This window comes from Podarcis liolepis, assembly GCF_965112155.1.
Source record: "Podarcis liolepis genome assembly, chromosome: 2".
Classification (NCBI taxonomy): domain Eukaryota; kingdom Metazoa; phylum Chordata; class Lepidosauria; order Squamata; family Lacertidae; genus Podarcis; species Podarcis liolepis.
The window spans coordinates 128,453,632-128,473,584 of NC_139555.1; the positions used below are offsets into that span (position 1 = coordinate 128,453,632).

At 50.0% G+C, this 19,953-nt stretch overlaps 2 protein-coding genes across 4 annotated transcripts in view; one reads left to right on the forward strand and one right to left on the reverse strand.

Annotated features, from left to right (window-relative positions):
- The window catches only part of LOC310702297 (uncharacterized protein), a 636,573-nt gene that overhangs the window by 271,923 nt on the left and 344,697 nt on the right, over positions 1–19,953 (forward strand). The window lies entirely within an intron of this gene.
- The window catches only part of LOC310702286 (uncharacterized protein), a 176,427-nt gene that overhangs the window by 150,277 nt on the left and 6,197 nt on the right, over positions 1–19,953 (reverse strand). For 2 of the 3 annotated variants that reach the window (XM_083493683.1, XM_083493685.1), the window contains exon 2: positions 1,939–2,112. In XM_083493683.1, coding sequence (XP_083349809.1) covers positions 1,939–2,112 — 174 coding nt within the window. Of the gene's footprint in view, positions 1–1,938; positions 2,113–2,304; positions 2,479–13,013; positions 13,140–13,919; positions 14,030–19,953 lie in introns of those variants that run through there. The other variant, XM_083493689.1, reaches the window with a different exon arrangement.

Here is a 19,953-nt window from a genome sequence, read left to right on the forward strand (position 1 = left end):
GGTGGTTCGCAATTTAGCGGAACCACCTGCTCCATCAGGGCCCAGTAGGGGCCACATTATCTGCAATGACCTTGCAAAGTTTTTTGCAGATAAAGTCGCTCAGATTCGAGAAGAGGTAGACTCCACCGTGGGAGCAGGGCCGGGGCAGGAGAGTGCTAGAGTCCTGTCTAGTCAAATTGTGTGGGATCAATTCCAATCTGTTACCTCCGAGGATGTGGACAGGCTGCTTGGACAAGTGAAACCAACCACTTGGCTCCTTGATCCTTGCCCATCCTGGCTTATAAAAGCTAGCTGGGAAGGGCTGGGTGATGGGCTCCGTGGGGTAGTGAATGCTTCCCTCCATGAGGGAGCCTTCCCAGACCCGCTGAAAGAGGCGGTTATTAAACCGCTTCTTAAAAAACCATCTTTAGATGCGGCCACAATGGCCAACTATTGCCCAGTCTCAAATCTTCCATTCTTGGGCAAGGTGATTGAGCGAGCGGTTGCTGAACAACTCCAGGCACGCCTGGAAGAAGCGGACCATTTGGATTCCTTCCAGTCGGGATTCAGGCCTCATCATAGGACTGAAACTGCCTTGGTCGCACTGGTTGATGAACTCCGGAGGGCTAGGGACAAAGGTGAGAGCTATTTCCTAGTTCTGCTGGATCTTTCAGCGGCGTTTGATACCATCGACCATAACATCCTTCTGGACCGTCTTGAGGGGCTGGGAGCTGGGGGCACTGTCATACAGTGGTTCCGCTCCTTCCTCCTGGGCCGTGTTCAGAAAGTGGGGGGGGTGAGTGTTCAGACCCCTGGGCCCTCACTTGTGGGGTGCCTCAGGGTTCTGTCCTCTCCCTCATGCTTTTCAACATCTACATGAAGCCGCTGGGAGAGATCATCAGGGGATTTGGGCTGGGTGTTCATCTGTATGCGGATGATACCCAGCTCTACCTCTATTTCAAATCAGAACCAGTGAAGGCAGTGAAGGTCCTGTGTGAGTGTCTGGAGGCGGTTGGAGGATGGATGGCGGCTAACAGATTGAGGTTGAATCCTGACAAGACAGAAGTACTGTTTTTGGGGGACAGGAGGCGGGCAGGTGTGGAGGATTCCCTGGTCCTGAATGGGGTAACTGTGCCCCTGAAGGACCAGGTGCGTAGCCTGGGAGTCATTTTGGACTCACAGCTGTCCATGGAGGTGCAGGTCAATTCTGTATCCAGGGCAGCTGTCTACCAGCTCCATCTGGTACGCAGGCTGAGACGCTCCCTGCCCGCGAATTGTCTCGCCAGAGTGGTGCATGCTCTGGTTATCTCCCGCTTGGATTACTGCAACGCGCTCTACGTGGGGCTACCTTTGAAGGTGACCCGGAAACTACAACTAATCCAGAACGTGGCAGCTAGACTGGTGACTGGGAGCGGCCGCAGAGACCACATAACACCGGTCTTGAAAGACCTACATTGGCTCCCAGTACGTTTCCGAGCACAATTCAAAGTGTTGCTGCTGACCTTTAAAGCCCTAAATGGCCTTGGTCCAGTATATCTGAAGGAGCGCCTCCACCCCCATCAGTCTGCCCGGACGCTGAGGTCCAGCGCCGAGGGCCTTCTGGCGGTTCCCTCACTGCGAGAAGCCAAGTTACAGGGAACCAGGCAGAGGGCCTTCTTGGTGGTGGCACCTGCCCTGTTGAACACCCTCCCACCAGATGTCAAAGAGAACAACAACTACCAGGCTTTTAGAAGACATCTGAAGGCAGCCCTGTTTAGGGAAGCTTTTAATGTTTGATGTATTATAGTATTTTAATATTCTTTTGGAAGCCGCCCAGAGTGGCTGGGGAAGCCCAGCCAGATGGGCGGGGTATAAATAATAAATTATTATTATTATTATTATTATTATTATTATTATTATTATCATCATCATCATCATCATCATCATCATCATCATCATCTCCCCTCCCCTGGGACTCACCAGATCTCTTGGAGGTCCCTGGGAGGGAATGCTCAGAGGTTGTGGGGAGGGATGCAGGAGACAACCTGACCAGGTCAACCGTCCATCTTCCCCCTTCCATCCTTGCTAGCTTTGCAGGATCCGTCTCTTTCATCCTTCCTGAGGAGTTGAGGAGCCAAAACAAGCTAGAGGGTCCTGGGAGAGAGGAAGAAGGAAAGGGAGCCTCAGAGGCCCTGCAGGGATTTTCTGGCTGGAGGGGAAGCCTCCCAATATGTTGGGAGTCCCATCCTCAGCAAAATCCCTGCTTTATCTCATTTCTGGCCAGAGAACTTTCCCTCTTCACCCCCCATCCCTCCAGGTCCCCATCTCCCCTCCCCTAGGACTCACCAGATCTCTCGGAGGTTCCTGGGAAGGAGCGCTCAAAAGTTGTGGGGAGGGATGCAGGAGACAACCTGACCAGGTCTACCGTCCATCTTCCCCCTTCCATCCTCACTAGGTTTGCAGAATCCATCCCTTTTATCTTTCCCAAGGAGTCAAGGGGCCAAAAGAAGCTACAGGGTCCTGGGAGAGAGGAAGAAGGAAAGGGAGCCTCAGAGACCATGCAGGGATTCTCCTGCCCCTGGAGAAGCACAAATGGGGCAGCCCCTTCCCAAGAGAAGCCCCATTTCTATACCTCTCCAGTGGTTCCAATAAATCAGGTAGGCTACTTGCATGGCAATTGAAGAAGAAAAAAAAGAGAGAGTAATTGAGAAATGAAAACTAATTGAAGATCCTAAAGAAATATGCAAAGAAAAATTCAATTACTATGGGAAATTTTACCATGAAGAAGAAGAAGACGAAGAGGAAATGGAAAGATACATAGCACAAAATAGACTCCCGACAATAGCAGATTGGAAAATAGAACAACTAAATGTACCAACAGCGATGATGGAGGTGCAGCAATCTCAAAAGCAAAGATAGGAAAGTCCCCAGGTACGGATGGATTATTGGCGGCATTTCATAAGAAGTTAGAAGATATATTATCAGAACCAAGGAAACAGTACTGGACCAAATTTTAAAGGAAGGAAGAATACCAAAATCATGGGAAGAAGCACTTATCACACTGAGACCCAAACAAGGAGCAGATCCAACACTAATCAAAAATTATAGACCTATATCATTGTTCAATAATGATTATAAAATGTTTGCTAACATCCTAGCTAACAGGTTAAAAAAAAGTATTGAATGAAATAAAAAACAGAGATCAGGCTGGCTTCTTACCAGGCAGACACATGCACAATAAAATGAGAAACATAATTGATATTTTCCCCTTCATGGATCACTGCCTTGCCAACCTATTTAAAGACAATTATATTGATTTGAATACTAAAAGTATTAATGAATTGGGAACGAAGGTGAACTCTAATACACAGTCCATCGAAAAATTATTAGGAGAGTCAGCTACAACACGAAAGATTGCAGAAGAGGCTAAAGATATTGCAACTGCCACCCAGGAAAAGGTATCACCAGTTTATAAGAAATTAGAGGAACATGACTTGACCTTATCTATGATTGAAATGCAACGGAAAGAGAGAAATTTAAGAATCAGAGCAGTACCTGAAAGTGAGAAGGACAATTTGGTGGAAAATTGCAGTTTCGAAAAATTGAAGGATAAAGTGAGAGATTGGCTTCATTATTATCAGATAATGGAAGCTTATAAATTGGACAGGAAAATTGGCTTCCAGGTGGAAAAGTCAAAATTAGAAACAGAGTTGTTAGAACCCAAAACTAAAAATTTATCAAAGATGTATAACTTGCTGTTGAAATGGAATACGCAGGATGAGACAGTTAAATCAGCTATGATTAAATGGGCACAAGATATTGGTCATAACATTATGTTTGCTGACTGGGAACAGTTGTGGACCACCGGTATGAAATTTACGGCATGTAATGCCTTGAAAGAAAATATTATGAAAATGATTTATAGGTGGTACATGACCCCAGTCAGGCTTGCAAAAATATATCATTTGCCCGATAATAAGTGTTGGAAATGTAAAGAAAATGAAGGTACCTTTTTTCACCTTTGGTGGACGTGCCCAAAGATTAAGGCTTTCTGGGAAATGATTTATAATGAATTGAAAAAGGTATTTAAATATACCTTCTTGAAGAAACCAGAGGCCTTTCTCCTGGGCATCATCGGCCAATTGGTGTTAAAGAAAGACAGAACGTTTTTTATGTATGCCACAACAGCAGCAAGAATTCTCATTGCAAAGTATTGGAAGACAGAAGATCTACCCACCCTGGAAGAATGGCAGATGAAGGTGATCGACCATATGGGACTGGCAGAAATGACTGGCAGAATCCGTGACCAGGGAAAAGAGGCAGCGGAAGAGGATTGGAAGAAATTTAAGGACTATCTTAAGAAACATTGCAAAATTAATGAATGTTAGAATGACGTTGGTTTTAAAAAATTAAGTGGTTAACAGCAGTAAGGGTTAAGTTTAAAGAAAAAAGGAGGTTATAAATTAGATAAAACTAAGAGTAAGGATTTGTTGAAACAAAATTTTCAAAATGGGATGCAGAAAGGGGAGGTATGGGGAAGTTGGAGAAACAAGTTATAAGAAAACAAGGATATGAAATTATACTTGTTATTCGTTTTTGTGTTTGTTTGTTTGTTTGTTTGTTTGTGTTGTTCTGTCTGTTTAAAAAATTGGTGAAAATTGATTTTTTTTTTTATAAAAAAAGACAATTATATTAAAACCCTGACCAAACTGCGGGAGGCAGTGGAAGACAGGAGTGCCTGGCGTGCTCTGATCCATGGGGTCACAAAGAGTGGGACACGACTAAACAACTAAACAACAACATATTAAAACATGAAAATAAAGCAATTTTGAATCATATAATAAGAAAATTGATATATAGAGTATGGGAAAAACATAAAGTGGTGTTTGAACCTAAAACCCCCTGGTGGATTTCACCTCAAGGAGCAATAACTGGGAAAAAGAAAAATATGGAATTGAATTGGGCCACTTTCACTGCCTTGTTGTGACAAAGGGGCTTGAATAACTCAGGGACGCTATGAGCTAAGCTGTGCAGGGCCACCCAAGATGGACAGGTCATAGTGGAGAGTTTAGACCAAACGTGATCCACCTGGAGCAGGAACCGGCAAGCCACTCCAGTAGCCCTGCCAAGAAAACTCCATGGACAAAGACAACAGGCATATAAAAGTGATGACGCTGGAAGACGAGCCCCTCAGGTCAGAATAATAATAATAATAATAATAATAATAATAATAATAATAATAATAATAATAATAATAATTTATTATTTATACCCCGCCCATCTGGCTGGGCCTCCCCAGCCACTCTGGGCGGCTTCCATAAAAACCAAAAATACAGTAAAATATCATACGTTAAAAACTTCCCTGAACAGGGCTGCCTTAAGATGTCTCCTGAATGTCAGGTAGTTGTTTATCGCTTTGACATCTGCTGGAAGGGCGTTCCACAGGGCGGGCGCCACTACCGAGAAGGCCCTCTGCCTGGTTCCCTGTAGCTTTGCTTCTCGCAATGAGGGAACCACCAGAAGGCCCTCGGCGCTGGACCTCAGCGTCCGGGCAGACTGATGGGGGTGGAGACGCTCCTTCAGGTATACTGGACCGAGGCCGTTTAGGGCTTTAAAGGTCAGCACCAACACTTTGAATTGTGCTCGGAAACATACTGGGAGCCAATGCAGGTCTTTCAAGACCGGTGTTATATGGTCTCGGCGGCCGCTCCCAGTCACCAGTCTAGCTGCCACATTCTGGATTAATTGCAGTTTCCAGGTCACCTTCAAAGGTAGCCCCACGTAGAGCGCATTGCAGTAGTCCAAGCGGGAGATAACCAGAGCATGCACCACTCTGGCGAGACAGTCAGCGGGCAGATAGGGTCTCAGCCTACGTACCAGATGGAGCTGGTAAACAGCTGCCCTGGACACAGATTTGACCTGTGCCTCCATGGACAGCTGTGAGTAGAAAATGACTCCCAGGCTGCGCACCTGGTCCTTCAGGGGCACAGTTACCCCATTCAGGACCAGGGAATCCTCCACACCTGCCCGCCTTCTGTCCCCCAAGAACAGTACTTCTGTCTTGTCAGGATTCAACCTCAATCTGTTAGCCGCCATCCATCCTCCAACCGCCTCCAGGCACTCACACAGGACCTTCACCACCTTCACTGGTTCTGATTTAAAAGAGAGGTAGAGCTGGGTGTCATCCGCATACTGATGAACACCCAGCCCAAACCTCCTGATGATCTCTCCCAGCGGCCGCATGTAGATGTTGAAAAGCATGGGGGAGAGGACAGAACCCTGAGGCACCCCACAAGTGAGAGCCCAGGGGTCTGAACACTCATCCCCCACCACCACTTTCTGAACACGGCCCAGGAGGAAGGAGCGGAACCACTGTATGACAGTGCCCCCAGCTCCCAGCCCCTCAAGACGGTCCAGAAGGATGTTATGGTCGATGGTATCAAACGCCGCTGAGAGATCCAGCAGAACTAGGAAACAGCTCTCACCTTTGTCCCTAGCCCGCCGGAGATCATCAACCAGTGCGACCAAGGCAGTTTCAGTCCCATGATGAGGCCTGAATCCCGACTGAAAGGGATCCAAATGGTCCGCTTCTTCCAGGCGTGCCTGGAGTTGTTCGGCAACCGCTCGCTCAATCACCTTGCCCAGGAATGGAAGATTTGAGACTGGGCGATAGTTGGCCATCGTGGCCGCATCTAAAGATGGTTTTTTAAGAAGCGGTTTAATAACCGCCTCTTTCAGCGGGTCTGGGAAGGCTCCCTCACGGAGGGAAGCATTCACCACCCCACGAAGCCCATCGCCCAGTCCTTCCCGGCTAGCTTTTATAAGCCAGGATGGGCAAGGATCCAGGAGACAGGTGGTTGGTTTCACTTGTCCAAGCAGCCTGTCCACATCCTCGGAGGTAACAGATTGAAATTGATCCCACTCAACTTGACTAGACAGAACTCTAGCACTCTCCCGCCCCGGCCCTGCTCCCACGGTGGAGTCTACTTCTTCCCGAATCTGGGCGATTTTATCTGCAAAAAACTTTGCAAAATCATTGCAGGAGAACATGTGGCCCGTACTGGGCCCCGATGTTGCAGGTGGTTCCGCTAAATTGTGAACCACCTGAAAAAGTCTCCTGCTGCTGTTTTCTGCAGATGCAATAGAGGCGGTGAAGAAATTCTTCTTCGCCGTCGCTATCGCCACTTGGTAGGCTCGACGTTGAGCTCTAACCTGTGTCCGGTCAGATTCGGAATGAGTTATCCGCCACCGGCGCTCTAGCCGTCTCAACGATTGTTTCATTGCCCTCAGATCCGTGGAAAACCACGGGGCTGTCCGGGCTCCATGCAATCGGAGAGGGCGCTTCGGAGCCAAACAGTCGATAGCCCTGGTTAACTCCACATTCCAGCGGGCCACCAGGGAATCAGCTGAAAGGCCATCAACATGGGATAAAGCATCCCCTACCACTCTCTGGAAACCATTTGGATCCATTAAGTGGCGGGGGCGGACCATCCGAATTCGTCCCACCTCCCTGCAGAGGGGAAGGGTCATGGAGAAGTCCAGTTGCACCAGGAAGTGATCTGACCATGGCACTTCTTTCGTTTCGCTTTTACTTAGTGTCAGATCACCAACATCCATAGAGGTAAACACCAGGTCCAAGGCATGTCCGCGGCTATGGGTTGGGCCAGACTTATTCAGGGACAGCCCCATGGAGGCCATGCTTTCCACGAAGTCCCGAGCGGCCCCTTGTAAGGTCGTGTCGGCATGGATGTTAAAATCCCCTAGGACGACCAGGCTAGGTGTCTCCAGGAGAACATCCGCCACGACCTGAAGCAGCTCGGGCAGGGAATCCTTGGTGCAGCGGGGAGGTCGGTACACCAAAAGGAATCCTGTACTGCCCCTATTGCCCAACTTCCAGAACATGCACTCAGAGAACTGGATCTTCCCAATAGGATGCCTGGTGCAAACTAATGACTTCCTAAAAATCACTGCATCCCCCCCTCCCCGCCCACGTGACCTGGGTTGCTGTGCGTAAGAGAAACCTGGTGGGCAAGCAGCGGCAAGGACAGGCCCATCTGCTTCATCCAACCAAGTCTCTGTTACACATGCCAGGTCAAGTCCTCCATCCACGATCACGTCATGGATGGCAGTGGTCTTATGAATCATTGACCTGGCATTGCACAGCAGCACCTTCAGGTCATGTGGGTATCCCTTGCTGATTCTAGTATCCATCTGGTCAGGACCAGACCCGGAGGCAGGGATAGTCCTCAGACAACGACTAAACCTGCCTCCTCTGTAATGACATGGTCTGGTCTTAGCGTAACTCCTCCTCCTACCCGTGATCACTGAGATCGGTTGTCCCAGTGCATCCCCCTCTGTGGAACATGCCCCAGCCATTTTATGGGCTGGGGCCCACTCCCCGGCAGCCCTGACCCCTCCCCCTAAAAACAAAATAACACCTTAAACAAACAAACAAAACCAATAAAACAATACAAACAAAAAAAATGTAAAAATTACAAAAACATCAAAATGAAAAAATAATAGTTCCCCAAGCCCAACCAAACATCCATCCCACCCCCACCCCCCACATACAAAAAATCCAAAGAAAATTTTTAAAAAACATTTTAAAAACACTCTGTGCCCCTCCGGCAAGAACAACTGTCCTAGTGAGGCCTGTCAGGCCCCGCCCTGGGCCAGGTGGTAAGTGGCAGGGAGGAGCAGGGCCCTCAGGCACTCAGGGGACTCCTCCTGGGCAGCAGGCAGTAAGTGGCACGCAGTCCTTGTGAGGCCCCAGGCCCCGCCCCAGGCCAGATGGTAAGTGGCAAAAGCAGGGCCCTCAAGCACTCACTCAGGGGAGTCCTCCTGGGCAGCGTCTAACATGCTACTGAGGAAGAGCGGAGGACAAGGACAAGTAGATTCAGAGCTGATGAAGCGGCTGGGCCAAAGCCGAAAGAACGCTCAGTTGCGGATATGCCTGGAAGTGAAAGCAAAGTCCAATGCTGTAAAGAAAATTATTGCATAGGAACCTGGAATGTAAGAACCATGAACCTGGGTAAGTTGGAGGTGGTCAAAAATGAGATGGCAAGAATAAATATTGACATCCTGGGCATCAGTGAACTAAAATGGACAGGGATGGGCGAATTCAGTTCTGATGACCATCACATCTACTACTGTGGGCAAGAAACCCATAAAAGAAATGGAGTGGTCCTCATAGTCAACAAAAGAGTGGCGAAAGCTGTACAGGGATGCAGTCTCAAAAATAATAGAATGATCTCGATACGAATCCAAGGCAGATCTTTTAACGTCACAGTAATCCAAGTTTATGCACCAACCACTGGTTGCTGAAGAAACTGAAATTGACCAGTTCTATGAAGACTTACAAAACTTTATAGAAGTGACACCAAAGAAGGATGTTCTTCTCATTATAGGGGATTGGAATGCTAAAGTAGGGAATCAAGAGATAAAAGGAAGAACTGGTAAGTTTGGCCTTGGAGATCAAAATGAAGCAGGGCAAAGGCTAATAGAGTTCTGTCAAGAGAACAAGCTGGTCATCATAAACATGCTTTTCCAACAACACAAGAGACGACTCTACACATGGACATCACCAGATGGGCAGCATCGAAATCAGATTGATTATATTCTCTGCAGCCAAAGATGGAGAAGCTCTATACAGTCAGCAAATACAAGACCTGGAGCTGACTGTGGCTCAGATCATCAGCTTCTTATAGCAAAATTCAAGCTTAAACTGAAGAAAGTAGGAAAAACCACTGGGCCGGTAAGATACAATCTAAGTCAAATCCCTTATGAATACACAGTGGAAGTGAGGAACAGGTTTAAGGATTTAGATTTGGTGGACAGAGTGCCTGAAGAACTATGGATGGAGGCTTGTAACATTATACAGAAGGCAGCAACGAAAACCATCCCAATGAAAAGCAAAGTGGCTGTCCAACGAGGCCTTACAAATAGCGGGGGAGAGAAGGCAAGCAAAATGTGAGGGAGATAGTGAAAGATACAGGAAATTGAATGCAGATTTCCAAAAAATAGCAAGGAGAGACAAGAAGGCCTTCTTAAACGAGCAATGCAAAGAAATAGAGGAAAACAACAGAATGGGAAAAACCAGAGATCTGTTCAAGAAAATAGGAGATATGAAAGGGACATTTCGTACAAAGATTACCATAATAGAAGACAAAAGTGGAAAGTACCTAACAGAAGCAGAAGACATCAAGAAGAGGGGGCAAGAATACACAGAGGAATTATACCAGAAAGATATGGATGGCTCGTACACCCCAGGTAGTGTGGTTGCTGACCTTGAGCCAGACATCCTGGAGAGTGAAATCAAATGGGTGTTAGAAAGCATTGCTAATAACAAGGCCAGTGGAAGTGATGGTATTCCAGCTGAACTATTTAAAATTTTTAAAGATGATGCTGTTGAGGTGCTACACTCAATATGCCAGCAAGTTTGGAAAACTCAGCAGTGGCCAGAGGATTGGAGAAGATCAGTCTACATCCCAATCCCAAAGAAGGGCAGTGCCAAAGAATGCTCCAGCTACCGCACAATTGCACTCATTTCACACGCTAGCAAGGTCATGCTTAAAATTCTACAAGGAAGGCTCAAGCAGTATGTGGATCGAGAACTCCCAGAAGTGCAAGCTGGATTTAGAAGAGGCAGAGGAACCAGAGACCAAATTGCAAACATGCACTGGATTATGGAGAAAGCTAGAGAGCTCCAGAAAGAATCTACTTCTGCTTCATTGACTATGCAAAAGCCTTTGACTGTGTCAACCACAGCAAACTATAGCAAGTTCTTAAAGAAATGGGAGTGCTTGATCATCTCATCTGTCTCCTGAGAAATCTCTATGTGGGACAAGAAGCAACAGTTAGAACTGGATATGGAACAACTGATTGGTTCCAAATTGGGAAAGGAGTACGGCAAGGCTGTATATTGTCTCCCTGCTTATTTAACTTATATGCAGAATTCATCATGCGAAAGGCTGGGCTGGATGAATCCCAAGCCGGAATTAAGATTGCCGGAAGAAACATCAACAACCTCAGATATGCAGATGACACAACCTTGATGGCAGAAAGTGAGGAGGAATTAAAGAACCTTTTAATGAGGGTGAAAGAGAAGAGCGCAAAATATGGTCTGAAGCTCAACATCAAAAAAACCAAGATCATGGCCACTGGTCCCATCACCTCCTGGCAAATAGAAGGGGAAGAAATGGAGGCTGTAGTAAAGTTAGTGTTTGTTTAGAAGCTGTTCCTTGGTATACAAAAGATGAAGAAGTAAAGGAATCAGTGATAAAATGGGCAATTGATATTGGGCATAACATTGAATTGGATGCGTGGAAAAGGTTATGGAAGGAGGGTTTGAGATTCACAGGATGCATGGCTTTAAAGGTTAAAAAGCTTTTTCAAGTCAACTTTTTAATATTGCACTATTTTTTAAATTTTTAACATTTTTGCTCTTCTTTGTAGTTTTAGACCTCCTTTTGCCATGTGGACGAATCAAACCTCCCTTATTGATCTATTTTTAATGGTATGGAAAGAGAAATTGTTGCATTAGCTGGTGCCACAGACTCTGCAAGATTTTATTCAGAAGGGTTTACAAGTACCTATCAGGATGGTAAGAATTTTATTACAGTCAGCCAAAAAGGATTTTAAGTGTTCCATGTAATCTGTTAGTACTACAAGCCACCAATGACTGATAGTCCCTCTTTGGTCCCAGACGTTTGGGAGTAGCAGTCTTTTATACTTGCTTTAATTTTGAATTTTTCTTTCAGATTAGTTCCTCTACCTGTTTAGCCTGGATTTGGCCTTGAGTCGCTTGAGCTCCTGGTCTCAGTGCCAGAGATGACTTAGCAGTTGAGCTGGCTGGGCCCAAAACCTCTTTCTGCTCATCCTTAGAGCTGCTGAGAGATCCTATAAGGTCAGTAATAGGATCTGGCTCCTGCTGTTTCTTAGCCACCTCCTCATTTTCCTTCTTCACGTAAAATGGAGTAATTTTTGCTTGTGCTTTCTTCAGAGAAGCTCTCTTTGGAGGAGGGTCTGTGGCACTCGGGGAGAGAACATTAATTTTGTAACTACTCTGGGTCAACACTGTCTTTCCCCTTAATTCCTCATCAAGTTTCCTTATACCATATGCCTTATACCATTTTCTACAATTCTAGTATTTTCCTTGCTGTGATTTACTGAATGGAAACTGAGACTGGTTTTCCAGGTGAAACTTTTCCCAAACACTCCCCTGTATGAAGTATCTCATGGGAATTGTGGGTGGAGCTGCGAAGGAAGCTTTCCCAACATTTCAAGCACTTATTTCTTCCCCCCTTTAGTTCTTTCATGTGAAGTGAGGCTCTCCTTCTGAACGAAGAGCTTTCCTTGATGGGAAGTGGACTGGGAGCTCCGACTAAAGTTCTCTCCACACTCTTAATATTTATATGATTTCTCCATTGTGAAGATTTTTCTTGTTCTCTCCCTTCTTCTTCCTTTCCAATTCACCACCTACAACCTACAATCTACTGGTATATGGCAGTATTATTATCATTAACAATAATAGCCTGTGGAAGAAATTGAACAATGCAAATGAATGCTTGTGAAAGAGGAAAAAGGGAAGGGAGTTACTGCCTTTTTTGGCTGATATTATCTAACTTATTTATGGGAACCGGAGATTTAAAAAGCCTGGCTCGTTCCAGGGATGGATTTAATTTGGCTCAGTCGTGGAATCTGCTCCATCTCCAAGCTCAGTCATTTCTTTGCTCAACCAAAAACAGACAGATGGTGAAAGGGAAAAGGAGAATTAGACAGGATGTACCTCCACGTCCCTAAGATCTCTGAAGCCTACATGGAAGAAGGCCTGGGCAGCTCAGAGCAGCCTCATCCTGGTTGGAAAAGGCAGGACTGGTGGAAGAATATTCCCAGACAGAACAGGAGATGCATCTCCTATGGAGAGTTGTGGGTGTGTTAACATCTCAGATGCTGCAGGGGGCGCTATGGGGCTCCCTCAAAATAGAGGAGGTTTGTCCTTCAGAGATCTGTATGGAATTTCAAAACTGATCTTATGATCCAGCAGGGAGCCTTACCAGAGAGGCCACGATCCCAGGATCCTCCTCCTTGACTTCCTTCTGCAGAGCTCTCTGGTCAGGATCCAGCAAAGCCCAGTCCTCCTCTGTGAAAGGAACAGCTACGTCTTCAAAGCACACTGGACCCTAAGAGAAACAGGGAGAAGAAAGATGATCTTCTACACATTGCTCTGTTCTTTTCTGTAACAATTTTGTTGTGTATTTTAATGATGGGTATTAATCTTTGTGTAAGTGGCGCAACTCCATAAAACAATAATTTTATTATCTATGCGGCACTCATCTTCAAGTAAATCTTTGCAAGCATTCCCATTTTCCAGATGGAAGGAAGGACCTCCTCTCCCTTCATCTGGTGGGGTGGACCCTCCCCCTGCCCTCAAGCCAACTTCAAGGGGCACCAGGAGGGGGAGGGGAGGGAATGGTTGGTTGGCTGGTTGGCATCCGTCTGTCTTAGGAGACCATGGAAGAGTGTGTCTTTGGGAGTGAGATCTGGGGGAGAGACGTGTGTTGTTGCATCTGGGACAGAGGAAGTGTTCTGGAGATGCAGAGGGGCTTTTCTTCTCCCTGTCCCCCCCCCCCCCACGTGGGAATGTTCCCCTCTGGCTGCAGCCTCTGTTCCCAAAGGTGACTTTTCCCTCCCTCTGAAGGGGGTTTATTTCCTTGACCCAAAGCCCCCTCCCCAAAAGGAAGGCAGCATCTGGATCCCAAGGAAGAGCAGAGCTGCATATTTCCTGCGAAGTGGCCCCTCCCTGGCTTGGCAGAGAGGACAAAGGAGGACCCTCTGCTCCCCGACTTGGGGGTCTCCCCCCCCCAGGCATGATCTGAGCAGGGACCCCCACGCCCCCTCCCTGCCCCCCTGGGACCCCCTTCTCCCCATTGCACCCTCAGGGGAAGAGAGAGGAGACTCACCCGAGTCCAGGAGGGGCTTTTGCAAAGGAGAGAGAAGAAGAAGGCAGGGAGGGAGGGGGAGGGGGATCTCCACTCCGCCTTCACTTCCTGTCCTGTCTAGGACTCCAGCTCTGCTCCTCTTAACCCTTGCCAGCCCAGCCCTCCCTCTCCCCTCTGCCCCACGGAGCCCCCTCGGAGCCCCACTCCGCGCCAGGGAGACGGGGCTTCCCCAGGAGTCTCCGCCTGCTCCAAGCAGCCTCCTCGAGAGGAAGAGGAAGCCCAGATCCCCCCGAGGGAGACACGTCTTCCCTCCAGCCCCCCCTCTTCCCGGGGGCAGCCCCACTGAATTGGGGGGGCCAAGCTGGGGTCCGGAGACAGGCGCCTCCTGCCCTTGGACTTGGAGGCTCTGGAGTCAGACTTGGGGGGCCCTTTCCCTCTCCGTCCGCCCCCAACACCCAGGGGGTCCCCTCAGCCCTCCTTCTTGGGGGTCTCCCTCCGCCCCCCACACCCAGGGGGTCCCCTCAGCCCTCCTTCTTGGGGGTCTCACTCCGCTCCCCCCCTCAGTCCGCCCCCCACACCCAGGGGGTCCCCTCAGCCCTCCTTCTTGGGGGTCTCCCTTCCCTCCCCCCTCTCAGTCTGCCCCCCACACCCAGGGGGTCCCCTCAGCCCTCCTTCTTGGGGGTCTCCCTCCGCCCCCCCTCTCAGTCTGCCCCCACACCCAGGGGGTCCCCTCAGCCCTCCTTCTTGGGGGTCTCCCTCCGCCCCCCCTCTCAGTCTGCCCCCACACCCAGGGGGTCCCCTCAGCCCTCCTTCTTGGGGGTCTCCCTCCGCTCCCCCCTCTCAGTCCGCCCCCCACACCCAGGGGGTCCCCTCAGCCCTCCTTCTTGGGGGTCTCCCTCCGCCCCCCCTCTCAGTCTGCCCCCACACCCAGGGGGTCCCCTCAGCCCTCCTACTTGTGGGTCTCCCTCCGCCGCCCTCTCAGTCCGCCCCCCACACCCAGGGGGTCCCCTCAGCCCTCCTTCTTGTGGGTCTCCCTCCGCTCCCCCTCTCAGTCTGCCCCCCACATCCAGGGGGTCCCCTCAGCCCTCCTTCTTGTGGGTCTCCCTCCGCTCCCCCTCTCCCTCCGCCCCCCACACCCAGGGGGTGCCCTCAGCCCTCCTTCCTGGGGGTCTCCCTCCGCCCCCCACACCCAGGGTGTCCCCTCAGCCCTCCTTCTTGGGGGTCTCCCTCTGCTCCCCCCTCTCAGTCCGCCCCCCACACCCAGGGGGTCCCCTCAGCCCTCCTTCTTGGGGGGTCTCCCTCCGCCCCCCACACCCAGGGGGCCCCTCAATCCTCCTTCTTGTGGGTCTCCCTCCACTGCCCCCTCTCAGTCCGCCCCCCCACACCCAAGGGGTCCCCTCAGCCCTCCTTCTGGGGGGTCTCCCTCCGCCCCCCACACCCAGGGGGTCCCCTCAATCCTCCTTGTGGGTCTCCCTCCACTGCCCCCTCTCAGTCCGCCCCCCACACCCAGGGGGTCCCCTCAGCCCTCCTTGTTGGGGGTCTCCCTCCGCCCCCCACACCCAGGGGGTCCCCTCAGCCCTCCTTCTTGGGGGTCTCCCTCCGCCCCCATCTCAGTCCGCCCCCCACACCCAGGGGGTCCCCTCAGCCCTCCTTCTTGGGGGGTCTCCCTCCGCCCCCCACACCCAGGGGGCCCCTCAATCCTCCTTCTTGTGGGTCTCCCTCCACTGCCCCCTCTCAGTCCGCCTCCCCACACCCAAGGGGTCCCCTCAGCCCTCCTTCTGGGGGGTCTCCCTCCGCTTCCCCCCCCACACCCAGGGGGTCCCCTCAGCCCTCCTTGGGGGTCTCCCTCCGCCCCCCACAGCCAGGGGGTCCCCTCAGCCCTCCTTCTTGGGGGTCTCCCTCCGCCCCCCACACCCAGGGGGTCCCCTCAGCCCTCCTTCTTGGGGGTCTCCCTCCCCCCCACACCCAGGGGGTCCCCTCAGCCCTCCTTGTTGGGGGTCTCCCTCTGCCCCCCACACCCAGGGGGTCCCCTCAGCCCTCCTTCTTGGGGGTCTCCCTTCCTTCCCCCCACCTTCCCCTCCAAGCTCCCCCCTCAGAAAAGGCGCCTTGCCTTTTCCCGCCAAAAGGGCTGGCTCCGCCCCACGCTGGCGTGGCAGCCAATCAGAGCGAGGCTCCAGGAAATTTCTGAGGGACTAAATCCACTGACTGGCCTGGCTCTGCTGTCCATCACAGGCCCAAACAAGGGGGGCGTCTGCAAGCTGCCATATATCTATAGATCATCTACGTCTATCAATTATCCATCCATCTGTTTTAAATTGTTAGGGTTTGAAATTCTTTAGCATAACTGTGCCGGGTGCCAGAGGCCTAATGAATAGTAGCAATAAATGGTTGGAGGAGAAGTCTGGGAAGGGGCGAGAGGCCCCCCCTGCCCCCCTCAAGGCTCCTCTCAGGCTCCTCCAGGGTCCAAGGCCTCCTCCATTTTTGGAGGGCCAGGAAGTGAGTGGCCCCTGCAGCTTCGCCTGCTGGAAAGGGGGCCACATGCCAGAGGCCAGCCTGGCAGGGTTGTTGTGGAAGGAGGAGCGCCTGGGAGGAAAGGAGGCGCCAGGGAAGTGCCATTCTGTCAGTAAAGCGCCTCCGTCCCTCACTCCTCCTCCAAAAGAGAACCAGGGGGGTGTATATATATCTAGGTAGGTAGGTAGGTAGGTGATAGATAGATAGATAGATAGATAGATAGATAGATAGATAGATAGATAGATAGATGTGTATATAACTGTTACGGAAAATCTGGGTGCGTGGTTACTCTGCCACCCAGCTCGTCGGACCAAGTCCGCGGGTCCCTGCGGAGGAAAAATGAGCTCAGCCGGACGCAGGCGCAAACTACAGAAGATCCGAGTTTATTGCGCAACAGGTTCAAGGCGAGATTGAACCCTGAGTAGGGGGTGACAGGAGTTTTTGAAACTTCCCTCCATGTCCCAGAATACAGTGCGAAATACATCATTATTGCGTCATGAATACATTAGAAATAGGTTGGGTTACACAGGTGACATCATGAATATATTACAGAAAGGTGGGATTTCACGGATTAGCATTTCAGGGAAGGGAGGGAGAGTATGCAGAGTGAGAGATATGCAAAGATAAACCCTTCCTGAGTACCGGTGATGATGAAACAATAGTCCAGATATGCATCGTCTGCCACCGGCATTGCCCGGAGGAAGGGCTCGGCAGAACGATCTGACAGGATTAGGGTCTTCCTGAGTACGTGACCTGCTGCTTCGGGGATTATGGAGGCGGGGGTAGCACCATGGAGTCCTGAGGGAACTGAGTCAATTGACACCAAAACCAAGGAAATCGGAGCTGTGGTTGATTTTATATGAATTTAAGAAGTTTTCGCCTGTTCCAGTCCATTCGTATAGCAATGATTGAAGTCGGAAATAAAATGGTTACATTGTTGCCAGTTTTGACACTTTTACGAGTCCACGAGTTTCGATTCCATTGTTCTCCCAGCGGGGAGCCGTCAGCGGCTTGTCAAGAGGTTAAATGAGGCGTGCAGGGGTTCGCTGAGCTTACTCTGCAGAGCGAATGCATGGTTCTGATTGGCTGGGATGCGGCCATTGAAACGGATGGGAGCGCAGTTTGATACGGTCAACCCATGATAGAGATAGAGCGGGAAGGAGGCTTAGAGAAAGATGGTGGGCTTATTTCGCCCGTATACAGAAAGAGATAGGCATCTTATTTAAAGGCCAGGGGTATAGTGTGGTGCTTGTGTAACGGTGTGGGGCTTAGGGGCCTGGGCAAAGCTGGGCGCCGTCGAGGTCATCGCCTCTGATCCTTTGGTGGGCAGTGGAGGGGTGCGGGAAGGTACCCCCCCCTCCTTTCCGTATCAATAACAGACAGGCACAATCCAAGATGGCCCTTCCTCCCGCTCCAAACATAGAAGGACCGGTTGCCCTGACCCAACATGGCCTCTGCTCTTCCTGGCCTCCATGGCAGCCTCAACTCCGGGACGGCCTCCTCGCGCGGTGAATGGAGGGGCGAAGTCAACTTACACTTGAACGTGGAGGCTGTCAGGGCCTGAAGCGCAGCAGGACAGGACCAGCTTTTCTCCAGCTCCGCTTGCCCCAAAGCAGCTGCTCCCCTTCAGGCCGATGTTCCCCTTCCTAGAAATGGGGGCCTGGTGCTTCCCTCGCTCTCTGCTCCCTTCCCTGAGTACTTCCACCATTCAGTGCTTTGGACGCGGCCCCGCTTCCCTGGCGGAACAGCAGGATTCAGGGCACCAGGAATATCTACCCTTTACGAACTCCAGAGGGGAGCTTCTCGCTCCTCCTGTGACAAGATTCCCAAAGGCTGAGGGTAGCTTGAGAGAACTAGCCTCTTTTGAGACAGCACCAATTTCCATTTCTTCTTGATCAAAACCCACAGACGCTCAGCTAGGATTTTTCCAGAAGGTTTTACCAGTATCTATCAGGATGGTAAGAATTTTATTACAGTGAGCCAGAAAGGATGTTATGTGTTCCATGTCCTCTGTCAGTGGTACAAGCTATCCAGTTGTAGCAGGAACCCCCCCACCCCAATCATTCTGTTTGTACGAACTTCACACACACTCACACTCACACACTACATACGCCACATTTCCGTTATAAATTCATAGAAGAATCAACCATACATCGGATTTGCACTGTTCCATTTTTATTTTACTCCATATGACAAGGACTATCAGAGGGGAGTGGCTTGGTTCTGGTCAGCCATAATCCCTTCACCATCCCAGCACATCCACAGGAGCCCTGCCCAGTTGCTATGTCAACCCTGATAATCCCAGACAGAAGACAATCAAAATCACAAAGAACTTGCATATGGGAGTGGATTCAGCATGGACTGAAACAAAGGACAATGATCAGATCTTCCTTCTGGGGGCAGGAAACTGGAAACTCCCCTTTGTCTCCTGGAAGTGTCTCATGGGGAGGGGGGAAAGGAGGAACCAGCCAGGTGACAGGACACTCAGGTTACCACCACAACTCCTCCCTCAACCCCTCCTTTCTGTAATGTATGCATGATGTCAACCCCTTCTGTAATGTATGCATGATGTCAACCCCTCCTTTCTGTAATGTATGCATGATGTTTCTGGGGGTGGGCTGGACCTGGAGGATGGGAATTTCAAACGTTTTTATAAGGTCTTGCAGACCATCTTTCTGGGTCTTTCCTCTCTCCTGCAAGTGAGGGGAACACCCTGTTGCAACAGTTCAATAAAGGCCAAGCCTACAGGCTGCTGTTTTGCTCCAAGTTATCCTGGTTGGTGTCTTTGTTTTTGTCCAAGGGAGCCCTCAGATTTTTCCGGTAACACAGTGACTGATAATCCCTCATTTCTCCGAAAAGGTTGGGAGAAGGAGTCTTCAATCCTTGCTTTAGCATTTCCTGAGGATACACCTGAAATTTGCTTTCACATTAGTTTGTCTACTCGTTTAGCCTGAAAAGGGGAGAGATATGTGTTGTTGCATCTGGGACAGAGGAAGTGGTCCGGTTGTGAAGATGCAGAAGGGCTTTTCTTCTCCCTGTGCTCCCCCCACGTGGGAATGTTCCCCTCTGTCTACATCCTCTGTTAACATAGGTGACCTTTCCCTCCCTCTGAAGGGGGTTTATTTCCTTGACCCAAATCCCCCTCCCCCAAAAGGAAGGCAGCATCTGGATCCCAAGGAAGAACAGCTGCAGTCCTCCTGTGGCCTTATGAGGCTTTGCCCTCGGGTGGGAAAAATATTGCGCCCGGGAAAGGGAAAATGGGAGTCAACAGACACCCAAGGAATAGTTTCGGAGAAAAAGCTTTATTTCTACCATCCATGAACTGGTAGAAGGAGCAAGTGTGATAACTCACAAACAAGCACGAGTTCACAGCCATTTGCACAGAGCATATATTCCCCTACCAGTTCCCTCCCCTTTCTCCTCCTTCTGAAAAGTTCTGCCCCATGTCTCCTGAGCATGAACAGAAAGTTCCTGTCTTGGGACTATTTTGGACTGTTCCCAGGAAAAGGGGGTGAGAAACCAAAGGGGGTTTCAGAGTGTTCAG